The sequence below is a fragment of the Salmo salar genome, chromosome ssa01, assembly GCF_905237065.1.
Source record: "Salmo salar chromosome ssa01, Ssal_v3.1, whole genome shotgun sequence".
Lineage (NCBI taxonomy): Eukaryota > Metazoa > Chordata > Actinopteri > Salmoniformes > Salmonidae > Salmo > Salmo salar.
This window is the reverse complement of record NC_059442.1, coordinates 25776463-25802503: the sequence shown is the minus strand read 5'-3', so window position 1 is coordinate 25802503 and position 26041 is coordinate 25776463. Positions and strand designations below refer to the sequence as shown.

General features: G+C 45.3%; 1 protein-coding gene across 6 annotated transcripts in view; it reads left to right on the top strand.

Annotated features, from left to right (window-relative positions):
* The window catches only part of LOC106586878 (formin-1), a 97650-nt gene that overhangs the window by 59439 nt on the left and 12170 nt on the right, over positions 1 to 26041 (top strand). For 5 of the 6 annotated variants that reach the window (XM_045715748.1, XM_045715753.1, XM_045715739.1 and 2 more), the window contains 6 exons: positions 1166 to 1254; positions 2275 to 2404; positions 2656 to 2802; positions 2904 to 2963; positions 3073 to 3193; positions 13313 to 13405. In XM_045715748.1, coding sequence (XP_045571704.1) covers positions 1166 to 1254; positions 2275 to 2404; positions 2656 to 2802; positions 2904 to 2963; positions 3073 to 3193; positions 13313 to 13405 — 640 coding nt within the window. Of the gene's footprint in view, positions 1 to 1165; positions 1255 to 2274; positions 2405 to 2655; positions 2803 to 2903; positions 2964 to 3072; positions 3205 to 13312; positions 13406 to 26041 lie in introns of all 6 variants that reach the window. The other variant, XR_006769274.1, reaches the window with a different exon arrangement.

Genomic DNA, 26041 nt, shown 5'->3' with positions numbered 1-26041 from the left:
TTTGGTGGTCAGGGAAAATGTATGGAGTAAAAAGTACATTCACAGTCACAGTGCCATCCGTTTTGTCACCAAAGCCCCATATACTACCCACCACTGCGACCTGTACGCTCTCGTTGGCTGGCCTTCGCTTCATAATCGTCGCCAAACACATTGGCTCCAGGTCATCTACAAGACCCTGCTAGGTAAAGTCCCCCCTTATCTCCGCTCACTGGTCACCATAGCAGCACCCACCTGTAGCACGCGCTCCAGCAGGTATATCTCTCTGGTCACCCCTAAAGCCAACTCCTCCTTTGGTCGTCTCTCCTTCCAGTTCTCTGCTGCCAATGACTGGAATGAACTACAAAAATCTCTGAAACTGGAAACACTTATCGCCCTCACTTTAAGCACCAGCTGTCAGAGCAGCTCACAGATCACTGCACCTGTACATAGCCCATCTATAATTTAGCCCAAACTACTACCTCTTCCCCTACTGTATTTATTTATTTTATTTATTTTGCTCCTTTGCACCATATTATTTATATTTTATCTCTGAACTTTCTTCAAACTACAAATCTACCATTCCAGTGTTTTTCTTGCTATACTTTATTTACTTTTCCACCATGGCATTTTTTTGCCTTTACCTCCCTTATCTCACATCATTTGCTCACATTGTATATAGTCTTATTTATTTATTTATTTATTTTTTTTTCTACTGCATCATTGATTGTATGTTGTTTTACTCCATGTGTAACTCTGTGTTTTTGTATGTTGTCGAACTGCTTTGCTTTATCTTGGCCAGGTCGCAATTGTAAATGAGAACTTGTTCTCAACTTGCCTACCTGGTTAAATAAAGGTGAAATAAAAAATTAAATAAATAAAAAACATTATTTTCTTTAGGAATGTAGTGGAGTAAAAGTTGTCAAAAATATAAATAGTAAAGTACAGATACCCCAACAAAAACGACTTAAGTAGTACTTTAAAGTAGTTTTACTTAAGAACTTTACACCACTGACAGTACACCAGGGCTCTATAACATATGCTAGTCTACAGCTAATTTCTCAAGGATGTCAAACTCAACATTTATCTATTGCTATTCTACCTCTTGTTTTGTAATGACTGTCTATATCATTCATTGCTACAGCTTTATTGTTGTCTACTCACCCGTTTTGTTTGTGTGTGATCACAGAGGGCCACGAATGACGAGCTGGAGAAGATAAAAACACACTATGAGACGTCCAAGGAGGACGAGGTGAAGCTACTGGACAAGCCTGAACAGTAAGAGTGCTTCTCCAGCATCCAAGGGTTCAGGGAAAGGGCAGTAGAACGCTGGACCCTGACTTCTACTGGAGTCAGAGAACTAGATGCTCATACACACAGAAAACCATCCCCTCCAGTGAATTCACCATGTCAATTTCAGAGGGTACTTTGGTTTTGTCTTAGAGATTTTTTAGAAACACATCATGTGGTTTTTAATGTGTACAGACAGAGAAAAACAGTTTGATTTTGAAACACTTTGGTCTTTGACAGCCTGAGCTCACTCATCACGTTGATGGTTCTTTACAGCCAAACCATTATAGGGAGATATTTTATATAAACATCACTTAGAAAAGGTGGCATCACGTTTGTGTTTATTTATCATTTCAAGAAGTAAATAAACCAAGCTCCTTAGTCTTCCTCAGACAGTAAATATTTGTTCCTGGTCTGTTTTGCAACCCTCATGTCTTCCATACTGAGGGAATGGATGGGTGTGTGTGTGTGTGTGTGTGTGTGTGTGTGTGTGTGTGTGTGTGTGTGTGTGTGTGTGTGTGTGTGTGTGTGTGTGTGTGTGTGTGTGTGTGTGTGTGTGTGTGTGTGTGTGTGTGTGTGTGTGTGTGTGTGTCAGAGTGAATGGCAGAGATGGACGGCTGCTGGCTGTTAGCGTGGCGTCCTTCCCATGGGGGTTAAATGTAGCTGGCCTGTTAATGACTTGTCACTGTGGGGCTGTTCATATGTTCATACCCACTCAGTGTCTGATCCATCAGCAGCCTAATCCCACAGGATATTACGGACATGTCCCTGTTTACACGAGTCGGCCTGACGCTACGTTTGACCAATCAGTGCTCCGGTCCTCCTTAGTTGACCCTGGACCTATCAAACTATTAGAGCAGAAAGACTCATGACTATCAGCTGCTAGTTAAAAGCCATACTGACTCAGCCGTGTGTGTGTGGAAGCAGCGCAGCCAAGGATTAAAAATAGTTCTTCCTGTTGGACATTTTGTTTAATTTTGTCATAACACATTATTTCCTCTTGTGCAGGTTCTTGTATGAACTCTCCCAGATTCCAGACTTCTCTGGCCGGTCCCACTGCATCATATTCCAGTCTGTCTTCCTTGACTGCATATCTTCCATCCACCGCAAAGTAGAAATAGTCTCCACCGTGAGCAAAGTAAGACATGACATGACTGCAATCTTATTGATTTGTCAGTGTATGAGCTTTTATCATGCTGACCCTGTCTGTCTGTCTGTCTGTCTGTCTGTCTGTCTGTCTGTCTGTCTGTCTGTCTGTCTGTCTGTCTGTCTGTCTGTCTGTCTGTCTGTCTGTCTGTCTGTCTGTCTGTCTGTCTGTCTGTCTGTCTGTCTGTCTGTCTGTCTGTCTGTCTGTCTGTCTGTCTGTCTGTCTGTCTGTCTGTCTGTCAGGATCTGCTGGACTGTAGAAGTGTGAAGGATGTGATGGGGCTGGTCCTAGCCTTTGGGAACTACATGAATGGAGGCAACAGGACACGGGGTCAGGCTGATGGCTTTGGCCTGGAGATCCTGCCCAAACTGAAGGACGTCAAGAGCAGGGTACATTCACCACACACACACCCATATTACATTATATTAATCTACAGTATGTTACTGAGAAGTTGAACTGGCTTCTTCTGTCTGACCCTTTGTATCTTTAGGACAATCGTATCAGTCTGGTGGATTACGTAGTTGCATACTATCTGCGCAATTTTGACGAGGTACAGTATTTCAGATGAAGTGAACAAATATCCCAGGATGGACTAAAAGATAGATTCTACTGTTGTTTCCTGATGTTTTGTCATTGGTGGGTTGTCTGTTGGTTTGCAGCACGCAGGAACAGACAAGAGTATATTCCCACTGCCTGAGCCACAGGATTTATTCTTGGCCGCTCAGGTCAAGTTTGAAGACCTCACAAAGGACATGAGGAAGCTGGGGAGAGACCTGACTGGTGAGACACAGGTTATTTCACTTTTTTCTAAGCAACTCACGTAACATCAGGCATACATAGAGGCGTCCTGTTCTATATGTAGTGTGATACTCATTGTACATTCCGTCTTATCCTGTAAGAACACTTTCCTCCATCATCCATCAGCGGTGTTTCAGGGTAGATTCAGGGTAGATTCAGGATCTCAGACGCTCTGAAACACCTTTTCCTTGTTCCCAGGCATCGTGTCATGCCATAACAGGCATGTCATCACTCCCTCATTTCCCCCTGCCATGAACATGCTCTACTTACAGTATCCTATGTCAGAAGTGTCAGTGTCTTCATTTCAGCCAAAGCAAGTCTATCTGTCTGAAACGTTTACAGATGATATGAAAGCTGGATGGAAATGCAATAAAGGAGCAACACTCACAGGAGAAACTTTACCACATGGCTGGTATCAGGAGCTCAGTGCTCACTGGCATGGTCTGCCCAGTTAGCAAGCCAGCCAGTTAGCCAGCCAGTTAGCCAGCCAGTTAGCCAGCTAGTTAGCCAGCCAGCTAGCCAGTGAGTCAGTCAGCCAGTTAGCCAGCCAGCTGGCCAGTGAATTAGCCAGTGAGTCAGTCACCCAGCCAGTCAGTTAGCCAGTGAGTCAGTCAGCCAGCCAGTTAGCCAGTGAGTCAGTCAGCCAGTGAGCCAGCCAGCCAGTTAGCCAGCCAGCCAGCCAGTGAATTAGCCAGTGAGTCAGTCACCCAGCCAGCCAGTCAGTTAGCCAGTGAGTCAGTCAGCAAGCCAGCCAGTCAGTTAGCCAATGAGTCAGTCAGCCAGCTAGTCAGTTAGTCAGTGAGTCAGCCAGCCAGCCAGTCAATGAGTTAGTCAGTGAGTCAGTCACCCAGCACGTCAGTTAGTCAGTGAGTCAGCCAGACAGCCAGCCAATCAGTTAGTTAATCAGTAAGTCAGTCAGCCAGTCAGATAGTCAGTGAGTCAGTCATCGAGCCAGTCAGTGGTCAGATGGGCCGTCCGGGGGTTAAAGGCATTGCCCCCCAGGCAGTCAGATAGTCAGTGAGTCAGTCATCGAGCCAGTCAGTGGTCAGGGCGGGGAGTCATTGAGCCAGTCAGTGGTCAGATGGGCCGTCCGGGGTTAAAGGCATTGCCCCCCAGGCAGTCAGATAGTCAGTCATTGAGCCTGTCAGTGGTCAGATGGGCCGTCCGGGGGTTAAAGGCATTGCCCCCCAGGCAGTCAGTGAGTCAGTCATTGAGCCAGTCAGTGGTCAGATGGGCCGTCCGGGGGTTAAAGGCATTGCCCCCCAGGCAGTCAGATAGTCAGTGAGTCAGTCATCGAGCCAGTCAGTGGTCAGATGGGCCGTCCGGGGGTTAAAGGCATTGCCCCCCAGGCAGTCAGTGAGTCAGTCATCGAGCCAGTCAGTAGTCAGATGGGCCGTCCGGGGGTTAAAGGCATTGCCCCCCAGGCAGTCAGATAGTCAGTGAGTCAGTCATCGAGCCAGTCAGTGGTCAGATGGGCCGTCCGGGGGTTAAAGGCGTTGACCCCCAGCACCCTGGTGTCTGTGATTATTTCAGTCAACCAATAATACAGCATATGAAAGCAATTAGATATGCTCTCTACTCTCCCCTCCTCGTTCAGATTGCTGCCCTCTGGGAAAATACAAAGAGTCTATAAAAGAGCCCCAGACCCAGCTGTCAGTCATTTATTAGGAAAAATGTAACACTTAAAGACAATACATTTATTTTATATGTATTTATATCTACTGCAGGAATAAAATAGCAGTCTCCCCCGGAGTCCTCTGGGTATTGGCAAGGAGCGGTGAGCCTGAATTCTCAGTGTTTGGTGAGGTCCACCTATGACTCCCATTTTTATCCTCCTCGCCAGCCTCCAGGAATAAATATTTATGCTGCGCTATTATAAACCACCCTAAAGAAACAAACTGATCTTAATTATATCAGATCACTTCCATTCACATCTGAATTATGTCTAACTCTGTGTGGCTGGTGCTGACACAGGATCACACCCCCATGGGTTCTGTAGCTACAAGGGCTCTCAACTGAGAGGAGGCTAGCAATATGAAGCAGCTCTCCTTATCCATGCAGGAGCCACATGAGTCCTGTTTTGCCCCACTTTTTAATTCTTTGCTAAGGTTCAGTGGTGTTCCTCCATATCCCTCTTCCCGAGAGTGAGGCTCCAGTAAGTAGCCAGGCAGATGTATGTGTGTGTCTGGTCTGAGACAATGGAAAGGAGTTGGTCAGACTCCCTAGCCTGGCGGCTGCACTTTCCTCCTCTCTGCCGTGAAGAAACATAATCCTCATTTGATCTGCCTTCCTGTTTGGGCAGGAGGTGATGACCTCTCTCTGGGTCTCTCTCTGGGGAGGGGGGGGGGTAGGATCCATCCCTTCTCTCCTGCGCAAGGAGCCTGACAACTATAGAGTAAGACCTGGATATTGCACCTTGTTTTCCCTAGAGTCTTCTGAGGCTTTCAGTTAAAATCAAATCAAATTGTATTTGTCACATGCACTGTATACAACAGGTGTAGACCTTACAGTGAAATGCTAACTTACAAGCCATTAACCAACAATGCTTTAAGAAGTTAAGAAGAAAAATGTGTTAAGTAAAAAATAGTTAAGTAGAAAAAGTGAAAATAAAAGTAACAAATAATTAAAGAGCAGCAGTAAAATAACAATAGCGAGGCTATATACAGGGGGTACCAGTACAGAGTCAATGTGCAGGGGCACCGGTTAGTCAAGATAATTGAGGTAATATGTACATGTAGGTAGAGTTAAAGTGACTATGCATAGATAATAAACAGAGAATAGCAGAGGTAGCCCTTTGATTTGCTGTTCAGAAGTCTTATGGCTTGGGGGTAGAAGCTGTTAAGAAGCCTTTTTGACCTAGACTTGGCGCTCCGACACCGCTTGCCGTTCGGTAGCAGAGAGAACAGTCTATGACTAGGGTGGCTGTGGTCCTGGATGGTGGGAAGCTTGGCCCCGGTGATGTACTGGGCCGTACGCACTACCTTCTGTAGTGCCTTGCAGTCGGAGGCCGAGCAGTTGCCATACCAGGCAGTGATGCAACCAGTCAGGATGCTCTTGATGGTGCAGTTGTAGACCCTTTTGAGGATCTGAGGACCCATGCCAAATCTTTTCAGAGTCCTGAGGGGGAATAGGCTTTGTCGTGCCCTCTCGCGACTGTCTTAGTGTGTTTGGACCATGTTAGTTTGTTGGTGATGTGGACACCAAGGAACTTGAAGCTCTCAACCTGTTCCACTGCAGCCCCATCGACTAGAATGGGGGTGTGCTCGGTCCTCCTTTTCCTGTAGTCCACAATCATCTCCTTTGTCTTGATCATGTTGAAGGAGAGGTTGTTGTCCTGGCACGACACCGCCAGGTCTCTGACCTCCCTGTAGGCTGTCTCATCGTTGTTGGTTCTATCTGTCAGGAGGGGTATCTGTATGTTTGGGGGCTACGGTACATGTATATGTTCCTGGAGAGTATCCTTGGTTCACCCAATCCCTGGGCTCATGTGGGCACGGAGTTAACCTTTCATCCAATCAGGGTCAGCGGAGACCACGGCCACGTAAAGCTCTATTTAACTGCTAGGTAATTGGGGCAGACAGCGAGGCAGGGACGCTACTGAATGTATCAAATAAAAAAGAACAGTCAGAGCTCATTTGCTGCCCAGGGGAGTTTAGTGTTTCACAGAAGGCCTGTGCAGGGTTCGGCATTCATCACCATGGCAAATCAGACAGTGTCTTTATTAGAAATGCCCCTTAATGTATGGTCGAGGCAAGGCCTTTACCCTGAAGTCCATTTTATGACAGAAGCTCCAGTTTTGGTTAGAGTACCGCTACCCCTCCTCCCCACATAACGGTTAAATATAGGCTACTCGTAATTTTACTTAAATACAGGCACAAGATTTAGGGAACATACAGAGTGTAGATAATACAGTCTTTGTAAACTCAAGACCCTCACATAAGAATTGTAAACCATGTTCTATGGTTTCTATTATTTTGTCTTGGTAGCAGGCCATATATTAAATGATGACACTGCCTTTTCAACAGCTTTGTCCATACATTTCCTCACCTTGTTTTTCTCTTAAATATGGAGCCAATTGAAGCTAAATCTATCAACTAGAATAGAATAAAACTTTATTGTCCATCCAGGATGGACATTTGTCTTTGGCATCACCTTGATTAAAAGAATCACATACATTTTCACATCATACACATTTAAACCAGTCAGTACATCATGTTGCATCCACTAACAACATAGAGGACATTAATACATTCACTCAGAACGACCACTGTCCCAACTGCACTAGATAGATAAGTACATATACCGATGCAACTTATTTTAACCCCTTTAAATTCCTGAAAATCTATACTTTTTTTATGATTTCCTCAAACTATGACATCCCAAGCATTCCCTTACAGCAGAACAGCTGAAACCCTTAACATTGGAGTACCATGTCTTACAGCAGTTGTGTTCTCAGACAGGCTCTATGTAAGACGTGGGCCAGGGTTGGATGCAGGATAGGTCCAGGCTGATAGAGTCCCATAGAGCGGTGCACAATTGTCCCAGCGTCGTCCAGCTTAAGGTTTGGATGGTGTAGGCCGTTATTGTACATAATCATTTGTTCTTAACTGATTTGCCTAGTTAAATAAAGGTTAAATAAAAATTAAATAAAGAAATCAAGAGATAGATTTATCTTAGAGGTAGGTGTGGGTGTTTGACCTTTATCTCTTGGCTGGCCCAATGTAGCCTGGGTTATAGCAGGGCTCTAGCCTGGATGGGAGGGAGGGAGGGGAGGGAGGAGGAAGCTGGGTGCCTGACAGTGCGCTGGGGTGGGTTGTATATAATTGTGGATTAGTGAGAGAATTCCTTGTGCTTTAGAGCTGATGGAAAATGATCCAGTGCCTGGCGTAAATAACACTGATCTGCCAGGCCAGACCACGGACAAGACTAACCTCCCTCTCTCTCTCTCTCTCTCTCTGTCTCTCTGTCTCTCTCTCTCTCTGTCTCTCTGTCTCTCTCTCTCTCTCTCTCTCTGTCTCTCTCTCTCTCTCTGTCTCTCTGTCTCTCTCTCTCTGTCTCTCTCTCTCTCTGTCTCTCTCTCTCTCTCTCTCTCTCTGTCTCTGTCTCTCTCTCTCTGTCTCTCTCTCTCTCTGTCTCTCTCTCTCTCTGTCTCTCTGTCTCTCTCTCTCTCTGTCTCTCTCTCTGTCTCTCTGTCTCTCTCTCTCTCTCTCTCTGTCTCTCTCTCTCTCTCTGTCTCTCTCTCTCTCTCTCTCTGTCTCTCTCTCTCTCTCTCTGTCTCTCTCTCTCTCTCTCTGTCTCTCTCTCTCTCTCTCTGTCTCTCTCTCTCTCTCTCTCTCTCTCTCTGTCTCTCTGTCTCTCTCTGTCTCTCTCTCTGTCTCTCTCTCTCTCTCTGTCTCTCTCTCTCTCTGTCTCTCTGTCTCTCTCTCTCTCTCTCTCTCTGTCTCTCTCTCTGATTAAAAAGGGTTTTCAAAACATTCATGCTTGACGGGTGAAAACATATGTAGTGTCAGTTTATCTGTGTGAGTTTTTTATTGTCACTGATGGTTAGAAATAAAGGAGGGCATAACAGAATCAACATGAACCTGGAATGAGTTCAAGCAGTAGAACAGTGAGAACAGAAACCTTTTCTATATGGCAGTCAAATATGTAGAGCTCAATGATCATCCAAGTGTACAATGTTTTGTTTTCCAAACATCCCAGGGTCTACAGAATAATGTGGCAAGCTGTCGGTTAATGTGGGGAATTCATGGTTCATTCATTACATCAAAGTGAGCTTGATTAACAGTGTTTGCCATGTCTCAGAGCAGAAGTCAGACTATCTTTTCATGTAAGCCCACTCCCCATGTTACAGTACAGTAACATACCTTATATGATGCATACCAGCTACCCCAGTGTCCCTACAGACAGCATGTACTGGGTGAGCTTCCTATTTACACACACTGTAGAGTTTATGAATCCATGCCTTACTACAGTATTAACCGCATACTGTTTGGGCAACCCTTGAGAATATGGCCATCAAATCATCCTGCCATAATTTTTGTCTTGTATCTCCACTCTAAACCCAAATAAACCATCACAAATAAACCATTACAAATGTTCCGCTACATGTATTTGTATACAGAGAATCAATGTGTTGCTTACAGTTTATGATGAGTAACATCTGGAAATCAGTCTTCTTCAGTGAAATAACCCTATCCCACAATAATGCTGAATCCACTCTCTGTATGAAGGCTGGCCCTGCCTGAATGTGGTGGCGGGAGGGGAGACAGGTCCCTTGTGACCTGGTGACTGGACAGGAAGCCAGACAGGACAAACAGCGCTGACATTCACAGTAGGATCTGCTTCTGTCTAACCATCTTAACACAGGGTGCCAAATACAACTGGTGTAGACTTTACCGTAAAATGCTTGAATACGAGCCCTTCCCAACGATGCAGAGTTGGTGCAGCTGTAGAACTTTTTCAGGATCCGAGAGCCCAAGCCAAATGTTTTCAGCCTCCTGATCGGGAAGAGACGCTGTCGTGCCCTCTTGATGACTGTGTGGGAGTGTGTGGACCAAGATCCTGGTGTGCCTTAGCAGTTATCTGGTTAACACAGATGATGGATAGGAAAGCACCTTTTGGTGGTCATTTAAAACAGAGTCTTTTCCTCTATGAAGGAAGAGCCTCAACTGCAGTCTCTGTCTCCCCTCCCCCACCCTCTCTCTCTCTACCCCTCCATCCCTCTCTCTCTCTCTACCCCTCCATCCCTCTCTCTCTCTCTCAATTCAATTCAATTTGCTTTATTGGCATGACGTAACAATGTACATATTGCCAAAGCTTAATTTGGATATTTACGATATTAAAATAAGAAGAATCAAAATTGTCAACGGGACAACAGTAGCAACAATAACCAAGGGTCAAAATAACCATACATTGAACAATAACTAAGCATACAGTAGAGGAAACGTGCAGGTTGGTTGGTCTGTCAGACACTGTCCCTCATTTAATGGCAGGCAGCAAAGTAGTACGCTGCCAACCCACAGCTCTCTGCGTCCTCCCCCAACAGGACGGGTAGCCTATCCTCATCAGAGAGGTCTTTGAAAACTTGAATGAGGGTTTCAAATTTGGGGAAATATTTTATATTTTTTACATTTTGTCAGGAAATGCAGCTCTGTCTCAGGTTTTGCTGTTGTGCAGTGGGTGCACAGCCTTTCCTCTACAGAGAGCCAGGTTTTCCTGTGTCTACCCTTCTCAATGGCTAGGCGGTTCTCACTGAGCCTGTACTTTGTCAAGGTTTTTCTAAGGTTTTGATCAGTAACCATTGTCAAATAGTTAGCCACGGTGTACTGTCGATTTAGGGCCAGATAGCACTGCATTTTGCTTTGTGCTTGTGCTTCCCAATAAGCAATTTAGTTTTGTTTTGACTGTGTTGTAATTTGGTTTATTCTGATTGATTGGATGTTCTTGTCTTGAGGCTTCAGTGTGTTAGTAGAACAGGTTTGTGAACTCAGCCCCAGGACCAGCTGGATGAGGGGACTCTTTTCTTTGCTCAGCTCTTGGCATTGCAGGGCTTGGTAATGATATGAGAGGGTCACTATATTTTAGATGTTTCCAAAACTTAATAGCTCTTTTTTTAGATTTTATTATTAGTGGATATTGGCCTAATTCTGCCCTGCATGCATTGTTTGTAGTTTTCCTCTGGATTATGTAGGAGAATCTTACAGAACTCTGCATGCAGGGTTTCAATTGGGTATTTGTCCCATTTGGTGAAATCTTGTTTTGCAAGTGGACCCCACACCTCGCTGCCATAAAGTGCAATTGGTTCAATGACACATTCAATTAGTTTTAGCCAAATTTTAATAGGTATTTCAATTTGAATTTGTTTTTTAATGGCGTAGAATTCCCTGCGTGCTTTCTCTCTCAGTTCATTCACTGCCTCATTAAGGTGTCCAGTTGAGCTTATTTTTAAACCTAAGTAATTGTAGTGTGTGCAGTACTCTATATATTTTGTACCAATTGAGAACTTTGGTCTAATTCCCTGAGATCTGGATCTTCTCTGGAAAATCATTATTTTTGTATTTTTGGGATGTTACTGCCAGGGCCCAGGTCTCTCTCTCTCTCGCTCTTTCTCTGCTGCTGTAACCCCAGGGAAATTGACACGGCTGTTTGGGCACGGAGGACCCAGATTAACACTCACTGGCCAATTAGAGAACAGCATGGACATATTTACAGTAATGGGATTAGGTGGCTGTGGGGAGAGCAGGCCCCTGGGAGCAAAGTGGGCCTTCAGTTGGCCTATTTCACTGTGGTAATACTGTTTCACTGTAGTAAAACTTTTACACTCTAGCAATACATTTACACTGTATTAATACTTTTACACTGTAGCAATACTTTTACACTGTAGAAATACTTTTACACTGTAGTAATACTTTTACACTGTAACCGAAGTAATACTTTTACACTGTATTAATTTTACACTGTATTAATACTTTTACACTGTAGAAATACTTTTACACTGTAGAAATATTTTACACTGTAGTAATAATTTTACACTGTAACTGTAGTAATACTTTTACAGTGTAGTAATACTTTTACACTGTAGTAATGCTGTTTCACTGTAGTAATACTTTTACACTGTAGAAATACTTTTACACTGTAGTAATACTTTTACACTGTAGCCTGCATATCCCCAGGAGACTGCTTTAGAAAGGGCTCCCTTGATCCTCTACTAGCTCCTCCTCCCCCCCACTCCTCCTCTGTGCCTATGTATTGTCACTGTAGGACAATGTCCTAAACCAGAGCCTACTGGGTTTTTATTTCATGCAGCTGCTGATGTTTTGGGGGTTTCCTTCTTGTGGCCTACACTGTCTGGACCACATTTAGAGGAGATCCGCCTCTTAATTGTAGTCTTGCTGTTTTGAACACCCTTTAATGTGCCTGTTTGAGACAGGGGGGTTTTAAGGAGCGAGGGATCTAAGACTTTTAAAAAAGTAGGAACATTTCAGTGGTGTTTGAGCTGGCTCACCTGATCAGGTTTGTGTCATGGTTGTCCCTCAGCTGTAGATGATGTATTTTCTTACTCAATTCGTGTGCAGTAGTTCAAGTTTAGTCCCTCACCTTTCAAGAGCAACTATTCCTGAGACCCTGGAAAAGGATTGTGGGTAACTGGGCATATTCACCTGTTCTTAATACATCCCTCTGGATTATTCTGGAAACCAGTGAAGCAGTCTCACACTCTGACCAGCCAAGTGTTCCTGTTGTGTTGTTAAGACATTTAGCTATGCAGTAATAACCAACACAAGGTATTTACTGCACTCATTAATGACTTGCAGGTTTGAGTAAAGTTGCAAAAGTTATTCCGGCAGGCCGCTCTGTATATAGCGTCCCACGCTGATTGTTAGGAGGAAATGAAATAGTTTGGCTCACGTTTGCCCAAGTCATCATTGTTTCCTTTGAGCCTGTGTGAGCTAGGTGGTTTGGCAGGGCAACAAAGACCCATCCACAACAAACAAGGCTTCGACATTCAGCCGTCACCCACATGTACAGTTCCACTGGGGAGAGCCAGAACAGGACAGGCCCATCTACTGCCACCATGTCATATCTAGCTAGTGGGCCAAACACTCATGGTGGTTGGATAACTGTCTTACCCCAGTATCAGTGGCGCCAACATGTATTACCTCCTCACATTTTTTGAGAGTACCAGATTGAACACCCTACTCACATTCAAAGAACAGTCTGTGTTTATGAAGATTTATAATACATTTCTCATTTTGAATGCAGACCAAGCTCATTTAAGTGATTGCAAGGTCTTTTCAATAGCCATCTGGTTGGGATGTTTTGGAGGAGATTCACACACATTTCCCCTCAAATGTTTTCCCTCGGCAGGCTTTGGTTAACTCACTTATGAAAGTGCTGGAAATGTGCTACATTTGCTGTTTGGGCACGCTTGTTATTGTTTTACAGCTTAGCTCAATAATAAATGCCAAATTCACACAGTATACAGTCTACTCTCGCTCACACTTTCTTTCTTTCCCCCACCCAACCCAGGCCAGAGCTTTTTTTAATCCATTCCTGCTGAGAAATGTCAGATATTTAACATTTCACGCTCTCTCTCTCCCTCAGTGTGTGAAAAGGCTGTTCAGAAGGTGTGTGATAGCTCCTCTGAGAAGGACCTCCAGCCCTTCAAGGAGAAAATGGAGGCCTTCGTCTCGACCGGTGAGTAAAACAAACCATAACCAGAGAGAGAGGAGGAGAAGAGATATGACTAGGACAGTAGCGGTGCATGGGTAAAATCACTGGGGAAGCCAGGGGGAAAAAGCCATATCACAACCTGCTGTATGTGTTGTGTTAATTACGTTACTTGCTCTATAACCTGTTAGTTCATATGCCTTGCCAGCATGATATATAGGCATATGGCTGAGACAATAAGAAGATACAGTGGCAGAATAAATTCAACGACACCTTTGTTTCATCACAAAACTGGAGAGCAACATCTGTCCGCTGAAGTCCACAAAGCATATTGCATGTACAGTGCATTCAGAAAGTATGCAGACCCCATTACTTTTTTTCTATCTTAAATGCCTGATTGGTGGAGTGCTGCAGAGATGGTTGTCCTTCTGGAAGATTCTCCCATCTCCTCAGAAGAACTTTGGAGCTCTGTCAGAGTGACCATCGGATTCTTGGTCACCTCCCTGACCAAGGACCTTCTCCCCAGATTGCTCAGTATGGCCGGGCAGCCATCTCTATGAAGAGTCTTGGTGGTTCCAAACTTATTCCATTTAAGAATGATGGAGGCCACTGTGTTCTTGGGGACCTTCAATGCTGCAGATGTTTTGGTGCCATTCCCCAGATCTGTGCCTCGACACAATTCTGTCTCTGAGCTCTACGGACAATTCCTTCGACCTCATGACTTGGTTTTTGCTCTGATATGCACTGTCAACTGTGGGACCTTATATAGACAGGTGTGTGCCTTTCCAAATCATGTCCAATCAATTGAATTTACCACAGGTGGACTCCAATCAAGTTGTAGAAACATCTCAAGGATGATCAATGGAAACAGGATGCACCTAAGCTCAATTTCGAGTCTCATAGCAAAGGGTCTGAATACTTATGTAAATAATTTTAAATACATTTTCAAAAATGTCTAGATACCTGTTTCCGCTTTGTCATTATGGAGTATTGTGTGTAGATTGATGAGTCATTTTTTTTTATTAAATCCATTTTAGAATAAGGCTTTAATGTAACGAAATGTGGAAAAAGGGAAGGGCTCTGAATACTTTCCGAATACACTGTATATATATTCATATTATTATTATAATTTTTTACTATATCAATATGTGTTGGTTGTCAATGTTTTGATGTCAAACTGGTGGCAGTTGTGAAGAAAAGTCAATAGTTGGAAGAGTTGCAGAGTTGATTGAAAATAATGCCATTGTGATAAATTTTTTCATTAATTAGGCTATTTTCTACTAGAAACTCATGGACAATATCGAATATAGATATAAAACTATATTAGTATATATGAATATTTGTTTTTTAAGTTATTCAAGTATAAATTACCGAAGTTACAATAGATTGCCATATATTTTCTGTTAATTACCGAAATTACTAAAGATTCTGGTAACTTTGGTAAATCACCGGTAGCTTTGCAACCCTAGACATGACCCCATGTGTTGACCTCCAGGGGGTGCTATGTGTTGTTTTTCTATGTTGTTTTAGTAAATACTGCTCCAGCAGACTCATAGCGTGTCACCTAACCCATTGTTTGATATCACTCACTGTATCTGAGGCAAGCAGAGGCCTGTGTCAGAGCCCATCCACTGGACTGAGTGATGAGACGACCTTCCCCCTCCTCCTACCGCCAAATCATACTCTGTGACACACTCCCAAGTTCTACCAGTAGATAGTGATGATGTATATTCACCCCCTCTGTCATGTCTCTAAGCCAGCCTGTCATCTCTCTGAATGGAGAATGAACCCACTGTTCTCCAAATCTGTCTTCAGAGATGAAATATTCTCCACATAGACTATTTATTGCTGAGGAGAATGGCATGTAAAGAAACCAAACTCAGAAACTAGAAAGATCCTGTTTTCCTTTCTCCAAAACACTGAGAGGAACCATTAAAGCCCAGAGCTGTAATTTAGCTCTTCACTATATTCTTTTGCCCTGTCAGGCCGTTAGTTGGGTGGTGGTGGAGCCTAGAGCCAGCGTTAGTTAGAGACGGAGCTGCCTGTCAGGGACAGGAGTGTAAAGCCTAACCCTGTAGAGAGGATCACATTGCCCTTAACATGCTGCCTGTACTCATGGCTGCTATAAAGCTGGCAGGACATCCCTGGCTGAGGCCTCGTAAAGGCTGGTTGGACAGCTTGGGGACCACTGTGTTAGCCGGGGACACACTACACCGAGATGGAGACGCTCTGATCCTCTCTACCTCTCCCCCCTCTACTAGACATCTTCACCCCAGACGCTTCCTACAGCCCCCTTCGGTGCCTTGCAAAGGCAGCCAGTCACCCAGTAGAGCTACTGCCATTGAAAACATAAAGCTTTTTCACTTCCATCATGCAGACACGGGCTCCTGTATGGTTTCTGTGGTATGCAGCATGAGGAAACACAGAGGTCATAGTGTTCCTAGAGAGAAAGTGGACATCCATCTCGGAGCGTTCCTCCAACGTGTTCAACTGTGATTACTATTGATCATAGGGATGTGAGAGGCAGAGGGAAGGAGTTTACAGAGACACGGTGTGATCCCTGATTTACTGGAAATTACTGTGTAAATATTCCCAGGAGTTATTGTTCACATAGCAGAGACACATCTGATCCTAACATGCATTACAATGTGTCTTGTAGACAGAGGGAGAGGCCTTGTGTCAGGCTTATGCAGAGTGGGTGCCAGGCTTGTGTCGCTAAAGCACCATAATACATACAGAAGCTCTTCCCCATTTGAATGAGTGCCAACTAGGACTCCCATACAGTAGGTAGGTGTGCTACTGCCAATGTTCTCACACAGTTCACTGGTTTTAAACGATCAAGCTCTCATCAGTCTCGCAGTGGGTAAACATAAGTGCAACCAAACAGAATCCAACTCAATGCAACTTGGCAAGCCAACAACCACCTGCATGCAATCTCGCCACCTTCACCATCTTCACATAGCTGCCACAAAGAGCCACAAAGAGCGGGCTATTAACAAAACACACTGACTCAGGTCTATAAACCTCTATAGGTCTGGTAGAGCATCAGAGTTGGCTTAAAGTGGACCACCTCTGAGGCCAACATCCTCAACAATGTCTTTTATCTCTACAAAGTACTAGTGACAGACAAAAGTGTCAGCGTCACGCAAGGCAATCTACATTTTACTACATTAAAGGGCAAATTGCACACATTACTTGGCGGACAGAGAATATTGTTAAACAATAGGCTCTTTCTATAAAAAATGCAAATGAGGTATCTCACAGAGAGATTGCATCCATATGTTGTTGGAGGTACAGAGTGAGAACTGGAGGCAGGGCAGTGTTTTCAGCATAGAAATGATTTATGAACTGTATGTGTTGCAAACAAAGTCTGCCTTGGTATGTTTGTCTCCTAGTTACACATTGCAAATGGAAATGTGTTCTAGAATGTTTACTCTTTTTAACATTCCAGTGTGTCAAACCTCTATCTGTATTATTGGTCAATAACACAGAATATTTGAAAGGTCTTTAAACCATGATGGTTGCCACAGGCTACAAAATGGTATTGGTTAAAAAACACATCTTAAACATAAACTTTCCAGTGGGAAACATATAAACCATTCTTAATAAACAGAGCTCCTCCAGCAGTTGCCCTTACTTGTGAAGCAGTGCGGTTTAGTGCTGGTGACAGGTCCCTTCCATTGCTCATCTGCATGCGTGGCAGTGTGCTTCTGGTAGCAATCTCGTCATCGGTATTGATGGACAGTGATAACCATAAGCAAGCATGTGTAAGAAGGGAGACAGTATTATCTCATACACACTGTATGCTTTTTTATGGAGGAGGGAGAGTCTGTTGGTCATAGTGCACTACATGCTTGCTCCTGTGCGAGGCAGGGGAGCAGAGCAGCTCATGTGACCGTGTCTGTGGAGCGCTGACCCAGAACTGCCTGGGAGACTGTCGGGAGGCTGTGAGGAAGCTGTGGGGGCTGTGACCCACCCCTGCTTCCCTTCCATACATACAGTACTGCTCTTCCTCTTGTTTTATCTGCTCAGATTTTGGACATTTTTGATAGAATGCTGAAATGTTGAGTCCCTAACTTCAAATCAAATCAAATGTTATTTGTCACATGCACCGAATACAACAGGTGTAGACCTTACAGTGAAATGCTTACTTAGAAGCCCTTAACCAATCATGCAGTTTTAAGAAAATACCTAAAAAAAAGTAAGAGCTAAGTATAACAAATAATTAAAGAGCAGCAGTCAATAACAATAGCGGGGCTATATACAGGGGGTATTTTAGCCATTTGATTAGATGTTCAGGAGTCTTATCGCTTGGGGGCTTGGCCTTCCCTGTGGCTCAGTTGGTAGAGCATGGTGTTTGCAATGCCAGCATGGTGTGTGCAACGCCAGGGTTGTGGGTTCGATTCCCACGGGGGGCCAGTACAAAAAAAAAAAATGCATGAAATGAAATGTATGCATTCACTACTGTAAGTCGCTCTGGATAAGAGCGTCTGCTAAATGACTAAAATGTAAATGTAAGCTGTTTAGAAGCCTCTTGTACCTAGACTTGGTGCTCCGGTACCGCTTGCTATGCGGAAGCAGAGAGAACAGTCTATGACTAGGGTGGCTGGAGTCTTTGACAATGTCTAGGGCCTTCCTCTGACACTGCCTAGTATAGAGGTCCTGGATGGCAGGAAGCTTGGCCCCGGTGATGTACTGGGCTATACACACTACCCTCTGTAGTGCCTTGCGGTCAGAGGCCGAGCAGTGATGCAACCAGTCAGGATGCTCTCGATGGTGCAGCTGTAAAACCTTTTGAGGATCTGAGGACCCATGCCAAATCGTTTCAGTCTCCTGAGGGGGAATAGGTTTTGTCGTGCCCTCTTCACGACTGTCTTGGTGTGCTTGGACCATGTTGGTGATGTGGACGCCAAGGAACTTGAAGCTCTCAACCTGCTCACTACAGCCCCGTCAATGAGAATGGGGGCGTGCTCGGTCCTCCTTTTCCTGTAGTCCACAATCATCTCAAGTCAAATCAAATCAAAGTGTATTTGTCACGTGCGCCAAATACAACAGGTGTAGAACTTACAGTGAAATGCTTACTTAAAGGCCCTAACCAACAGTGCAATTTTTAAGTAAAAAATAGGTATTAGGTGAACAATAGATAAGTAAAGAAATTAAAAACAACAGTAAAAAGACAGTGAAAAATAACAGTAGCAAGGCTTTACACAGTAGCGAGGCTATAACAGTAGCGAGGCTATATACAGGCACCGGTTAGTCGGGCTAATTGTAATAGTATGTACATGTAGGTATGGTTAAAGTGACTATGCATATATGATAAACAGAGAGTAGCAGTAGCGTAAAAGAGGGGTTGGTGGGTGGTGGTTGGCGGGACACAATGCAGATAGCCTGGTTAGCCAATGTGCGGGGGCACTGGTTAGTCAGGCCAATTGAGGTAGTATGTACATGAATGTATAGTTAAAGTGACTATGCATATATGATAAACAGAGAGTAGCAGCAGTGTCAAAGAGGGGTTGGGTGGGTGGACGACACAATGCTAACAGTTCGGTTAGCCATTTAATTACTTGTTTAGGAGTCTTATGGCTTGGGGGTAAAAGTTGACTTGGCGCTCCAGTACCGCTTGCCATGTGGTAGTAGAGAGAACAGTCTATGACTGGGGTGGGTGGGGTCTTTGCCAATTTTTAGGGCCTTCCTCTGACACCGCCTGGTGTAGAGGTCCTGGATGGCAGGCAGCTTTGCCCCAGTGATGTACTGGGCCATACGCATTACCCTTTGTAGTGCCTTACGGTCAGAGGCCGAGCAGTTGCCGTACCAGGCAGTGATGCAACCAGTCAGGATGCTCCCGATGTTGCAGTTGAAAAACCTTTTGAGGATCTGAGGACCCATGCCAAATCTTTTTAGTTTCCTGAGGAGGAATAGGCATTGTCATTCCCTCTTCACGACTGTCTTGGTGTGTTTGGACCATTCTAGTTTGTTGGTGATGTGGACGCCAAGGATCTTGAGGCTCTCAACCTGCTCCACTACAGCCCCGTTGATGAGAATGGGGGCGTGCTCGGTCCTCCTTTTCCTGTAGTCCACAATCATCTCCTTAGTCTTGGTTACGTTGAGGGATAGGTTTTTTTTACTGGCACCACCCGGCCAGGTCTCTGACCCCCTCCCTGTAGGCTGTATCGTCGTTGTCGGTGATCAGGCCTACCACTGTTGTGTCATCTGCAAACTTAATGATGGTGCGTGCCTGGCCACGCAGTCGTGGGTGAACAGGGAGTACAGGAGGGGACTGAGCACGCACCCCTGGGGGCTCCAGTGTTGAGGATCAGCTTGGCAGATGTGTTGCTACCTACCCTCACCACCTGGGGGGCGGCCCGTCAGTAAGTCCAGGATCCAGTTGCAGAGGGAGGTGTTGAGTCCCAGGATCCTTAGCTTAGTGATGAGCTTTGAGGGTACTGTGGTGTTGAACGCTGAGCTGTAGTCAATGAATAGCATTCTCACGTAGGTGTTCCTTTTGTCCAGGTGGGAAAGGCAGTGTGGAGTGCAATAGAGATTGCATCATCTGTGGATCTGTTTGGGCGGTATGCAAATTCGAGTGGGTCTAGATTTTCTGGGATAGTGGTGTTCATTTGAGCCATTACCAGTCTTTGAAAGCACTTCATGGCTACAGACGTGAGTTTTACGGGTCTGTAGTCATTTAGGCAGGTTGCCTTAGTGTTCTTGGGCACAGGGACTATGGTGGTCTGCTTGAAACATGTTGGTATTACAGACTCAATCAGGGACATTTTGAAAATGTCAGTGAAGACACCTGCCAGTTGGTCAGCACATGCCCGGAGCACACGTCCTGGTAATGCGTCTGGCCCCGCGGCCTTGTGAATGTTGACCTGTTTAAAGGTCTTACACACGCCAGCTACGGAGAGCGTGATCACACAGTCGTCCGGAACAGCTGATGCTCTCATGCATGCCTCAGTGTTGCTTTCCTCAAAACAAGCATAGAAGTGATTTAGCTCGTCTGGTAGGCTCGTGTAACTGGGCAGCTTGTGGCTGTGCTCCCATTGTAGTCTGTAATAGTTTGTAAGCCCTGCCAAATCCTAAGACAAGCATCGGAGCCGGTGTAGTACGATTCAATATTAGCTCTGTATTGGCACTTTGCCTGTTTGATGGTTTGTCAGAGGGCATAGCAGGATTTCTTATAAGCTTCCGGGTTTGAGTCCCGCACCTTGAAAGCGGCATCTCTACCCTTTAGTTCAGTGCGAATGTTGTCTGCAATCCATGGTTTCTGGTTGGGGTATGTACGTACAGTCACTGTGGGGACGACGTCCTCGATGCACTTATTGATAAAGCCAGTGACTGATGTGGTGTACACCTCAATGCAATCGGAAGAAACCCGGAACATGTTCCAGTCTGTGATAGCAAAACAGTCCTGTAGTTTAGCATCTGCTTTGTCTGACCGTTTTTTTATAGACATAGTCACTGGTGCTTCCTGCTTTAATTTTTGCTTGTAAGCAGGAATCAGGAGGATAGAATTGTGAATCAGATTTACCAAATAGAGGGTGAGGGAGAGCTTTGTATGCATCTCTGTGTGTGGAGTAAAGGTTATCTAGAAATTTCTTTCCCTCTGGTTGCTCATTTAACATGTTGATAGACATTAGGTAAAACTGATTTATGTTTCCCTGCATTAAAGTCTCCGGCCACTAGGAGCACTGCCTCTGGGTGAGTGGTTTCCTGTTTGCTTATTTCCTTATACAGCTGACTGAGTGTGGTCTTAGTGCCAGCATCCATCTGTGGTGGTAAATAAACAGACACAAAAAGTATAGATGAAAACTCTCTAGGCAAATAGTGTGGTCTACAGTTTATCGTAAGATACTCTACTTCAGGCGAGCAAAATCTTGACACTTCCTTAGATTTCGTGAACCAGCTGTTGTTTACAAATATGCACAGACCGCCCCCCCTCATCTTACCGGAGTGTGCTGTTCTATCTTGCCGGTGCAGCGTATATCCTGCTAGCTGAATCCATGTCATCATTCAACCATGATTCAGTGAAACATAAGATGTTACAGTTTTTGATGTCCCGTTGGTAGGATATTCGTGATCATACCTCATCTAATTTATTGTCCAATGATTGTACGTTGGCGAGTAATATTAACGGTAACGGCAGCTTTCCCACTCGCCTTCTGCGGATCCTTACGAGGCACCCCGCTCTGTGTCCTCTGTACCTGCATCTCTTTCTCTTGCCGGCAGGATCGAATGGCAGCCGCGGGTAAGCTCAAGGGGGAGGTGTGTGTCTCTTTGTTAACAACAGCTGGTGCGCGATCTCTAATATTAAGGAAGTCTCGAGGTTCTGCTCAAGAATAGCTCATGATAAGCTGTAGACCATACTATTTACGAAGAGAGTTTTCATCTATATTTTTCTTAGCTATCTATTTACCACTACAAACCGATGCTGGCACTAAGACAGCACTCAACGAGCTGTATAGGGCCATAAGCAAACAAGAAAATGCTGTTTCGCTAGAACCGACTGGAATATGTTCCGGAATTCATCCAATTGCATTGAGGAGTTTACCACATCAGTCACCGGCTTTATTAATGTGCAACAACAACGTTGTCTCCACAGTGACTGTACATACTGTACATTTTCCAACCATAAGCCATGGATTACAGGCATCATTCGCACTGACACTAATTCGGACACTTATAAGAAATCCTGATATGACCTCCGACAAGCCATCAAACAGGCAAAGTGTCAATACAGGACTAAATGTCTTCTATGCTCGCTTCGAGGCAAGCAACACTGAACCATGCAATAGAGCACCAGCTGTTTCGGACGACTGTGTGATCACGTTCTCCGTAGCCGATGTGAGTAAGACCTATAAATAGGTTAACATTCACAAGGCCGCATGGCCAGACGGATTACCAGGACACGTACTCAGAGCATGCGCTGAACAGCTGGCCAGCTGTCTTAACTGACATTTTAAACCTCTCCCTGACCTGCAATAACTATATGTTTCAAGCAGACCACCATAGTCCTGTGCCCAAGAACGCTATGGTAACCTGTTTAAATTACTATTTCCCAGTAGCACTCACATCTGTAGCCATGAAATGCAAAGTCTGGTCATTGTTCACATCAATACCATCATCCCATACACCCTGGACCCACTCCAATTCGCATACCGCCCCAACAGATCCACAGATGACGCAATCTCTATTGCACTCTACACTGCCCTCTCCCACCTAGACAAGAGGAACACCTATGTGAGAATGCTGTTCATTGACTACAGTTAAGCGTTCAACACAATAGTGCCCTCCAACCTCATCACTAAGCTAAGGACCCTTGGACTGAACACCTCCCTTTGCAACTGGATCATGGACTTCATGATGGGCCGCCCCCAGGTAGTGAGGGTAGGCAACAACATATCCGCCAGGCTGAAGCTCAAGCTGCCCAGTGACGAGCTAAATCACTTCAATGCTCGCTTGAGAGGCAAGCAACACTGAGGCATGCATGAGAGCATCAGCTGTTCCGGACAACTGTATGACCACGCTCTCCGTAGCTGACGTGAGTAAGACCTTTAAACAGGTCAACATTCACAAGGCTGCGGGGCCAGGTGGATTACCAGGACGTGTGCTCTGGGCATGTGCTGACCAACTGGCAGGTGTCTTCATTGACTACAGCTCAGCGTTCAACACCATAGTACCCTCAAAGCTCATCACTAAGCTAAGGATCCTGGGACTAAACACCTCCCTCTGCAACTGGATCCTGGACTTACTGACGGGCCACCCCCAGGTGGTGAGGGTAGGTAGCCACACATCTGCCACGCTGATCCTCAACACTGGAGCCCCCAGGGGTGCGTGCTCAGTCCCCTCCTGTACTCCCTGTTCACCCACGACTGCATGGCCAGGCACGACTCCATCACCATCATTAAGTTTGCAGACGACACAACAGTGGTAGGCCTGATCACCGACAATGACGAGACAGCCTACAGGGAGGAGGTCAGAGACCTGGCCGGGTGGTGCCAGAAAAAATAAACTATTCCTCAACGTAACCAAGACTAAGGAGATGATTGTGGACTACAGGAAAGGAGGACCGAGCACGCCCCCATTCTCATCGACGGGGCTATAGTGGAGCAGGTTGAGAGCTTCAAGTTCCTTGGTGTCCACATCACCAACAAACTAGAATGGTCCAAACACACCAAGACAGTCGTGAAGAGGGCATGACAAAGCCTATTCCCCCTCAGGAAACTGAAAGGCCGCTCCGCAGGGAAGAAGCCACTGCTCCAAAACCGCCATAAAATAGACAGACTACGGTTTGCAACTGCACATGGTGACAAAGATCGTACTTTTTGGAGAAATGTCCTCTGGTCTGATGAAACAAAAATAGAACTGTTTGGCCATAATGACCATCGTTATGTTTGGAGGAAAAAGGGGGAGGCTTGCAAGCTGAAGAACACCATCCCAACCGTGAAGCACGGGGGTGGCAGCATCATGTTGTGGGGGTGCTCTGCTGCAGGAGGGACTGGTGCACTTCACAAAATAGATGGCTTCATGAGGCAGGAAAATTATGTGGGTATATTGAAGCAACATCTCAAGACATCAGTCAGGAAGTTAAAGCTTGGTTGCAAATGGGTCTTCCAAATAGACAATGACCCTAAGCATGACCCCAAGCATACTTCCAAAGTTGTGGCAAATGGCTTAAGGACAACAAAGTCATGGTATTGGCGTGGTCATCACAAAGCCCTGACCTCAATCCCATAGACAATTTGTGGGCAGAACAGAAAAAGCGTTTGCGAGCATGGAGGCCTACAAACCTGACTCAGTTACACCAGCTCTGTCAGGAGGAATGGGCCAAAATTCACCCAACCTATTGTGGGAAGTTTGTGGAAGGCTACCCAAAACGTTTGACCCAAGTTAAATTGTGAACACTGAGTTTAAATGTATTTGGCTCAGGTGTATGAAAACTTCCAACTTCAGCTGTACATACATCAAAACATTTTTATAGCTGTGGTCACCGATGCAGTAAAGATTGTGTAATTTTCTTTCACAGAAAGCTTCCAGGTCCTTAACACAGCTTATGTATGTAGTTCCCTAGCCCTTCGTTATCTGAATGCTTGGTAAACCAGTGGTTTGGAAAAGTGTGTCAGAGTTTTAAAGGCCTAATTTATTGTCCCTCCCAGCATGCGTGTCTCATAACTTTCTAGTTAGCCACTACTGGTTTCATGTTTACACAGGTAGCGGAGGAAGAGAAACTTCACACATCCTCTTTCTCTCTCTCGCTTTCTTTCTTTCTTTCTTTCTTTCTTTCTTTCTTTCTTTCTTTCTCTCTCTCTCTCGCTCTCTCTCGCTCTGTGGACCACTCTCTCTCAGAGCACAGGCCAGCCTGGTGCCACCTCTACACAGAACCGCACCAGAGAGGACCTCAGGCGCCAGCTCGACCCCCCCGCTGTGACTAACGCCATTGGTCATGACTCTCCCCCCTCCTCCCCCATCCCAGCCATGGCCACCCCTTCCTTTCATTAGGTTTATCTCAGACAATCAGCCTGCTTATGTAAAAAAAAATGGGGTGGTAGCAGCTTAAGCTCACCCTCTCCCAAAAGACCCGCAAACCTGCCTTTGAACAATTTTTGGGAGACTTCCCCCTCTTAAATCTTCAAGTGGGAAAGGTCCCCCATCATTGTAAAAAGGATGAATCTGGAAAAATGCAATAAATCTGAGATCACAGGCACTCTCTGGCCCTAGATAAATTCTTGCACCTCGCCCTGGCCGGCCGCACACATCTGCCTTGCATTTAGACACTTTTACATGGCAGGAGTCCACAGGAGCCTCCAGTTCCCGAGCCTCATACACTCACTCCTCAGCCCAGCTCTGTGCTGCCTGTGCCCCTGCTCCGCGCCTCTGCTTCTTTCCCCTCCTCAACACAGTCCACTGAGACCTCTTCTACTACAACCCCACCCCAGACATCACCAACTCACACTCCTCATCAATACACTGTATATATATATATACACTGTACAGTATCAGTCAAAAGTCTGGATACCTACTCATTCAAGAGGTTTTCTTTATTTTGACTATTTTCACACCCTTTTGCCTTGATGACAGCACTCTTGGTATTCTCTCAACCAGCATAACCTGGAATGCTTTTCCAAAAGTCTTGAAGGAGTTCCCACATATGCTGAGCACTTGTTGGCTGCTTTTCCTTCACTCTGCGGTCCAACTTATCTCAAAGCATCTCAATTGGGTCGAGGTCGGGTGATTGTGGAGGCCAGGTCATCTGATGCAGCACTCCATCAATCTCCTTCTTGGTCAAATAGCCCTTACACAGCCTGGAGGTGTGTTGGGTCATTGTCCTGTTGAAAAACAAATGACAGTCCCACTAAGCGCAAACCAGATGGGACACTGCAGAATGCTGTGGTAGCCATGCTGGTTAAGTGTGCCTTGAATTCTAAATAAATCACCGACAGTGTCACCAGCAAAGCACCATCACACCTCCTCCTCCATGCTTCATGGTGGGAACCACACATGCGGAGATCATCCGTTCACCTACTTTGCGACTCACAAAGACATGGCAGTTGGAACCAAAAATCTCAAATTTGGACTCATCAGACCAAAGGACAGATTTCCACCGGTCTAATGTCCATTGCTCGTGTTTCTTGGCCCAAGCTCGTGTCTTCTTCTTATTGGTGT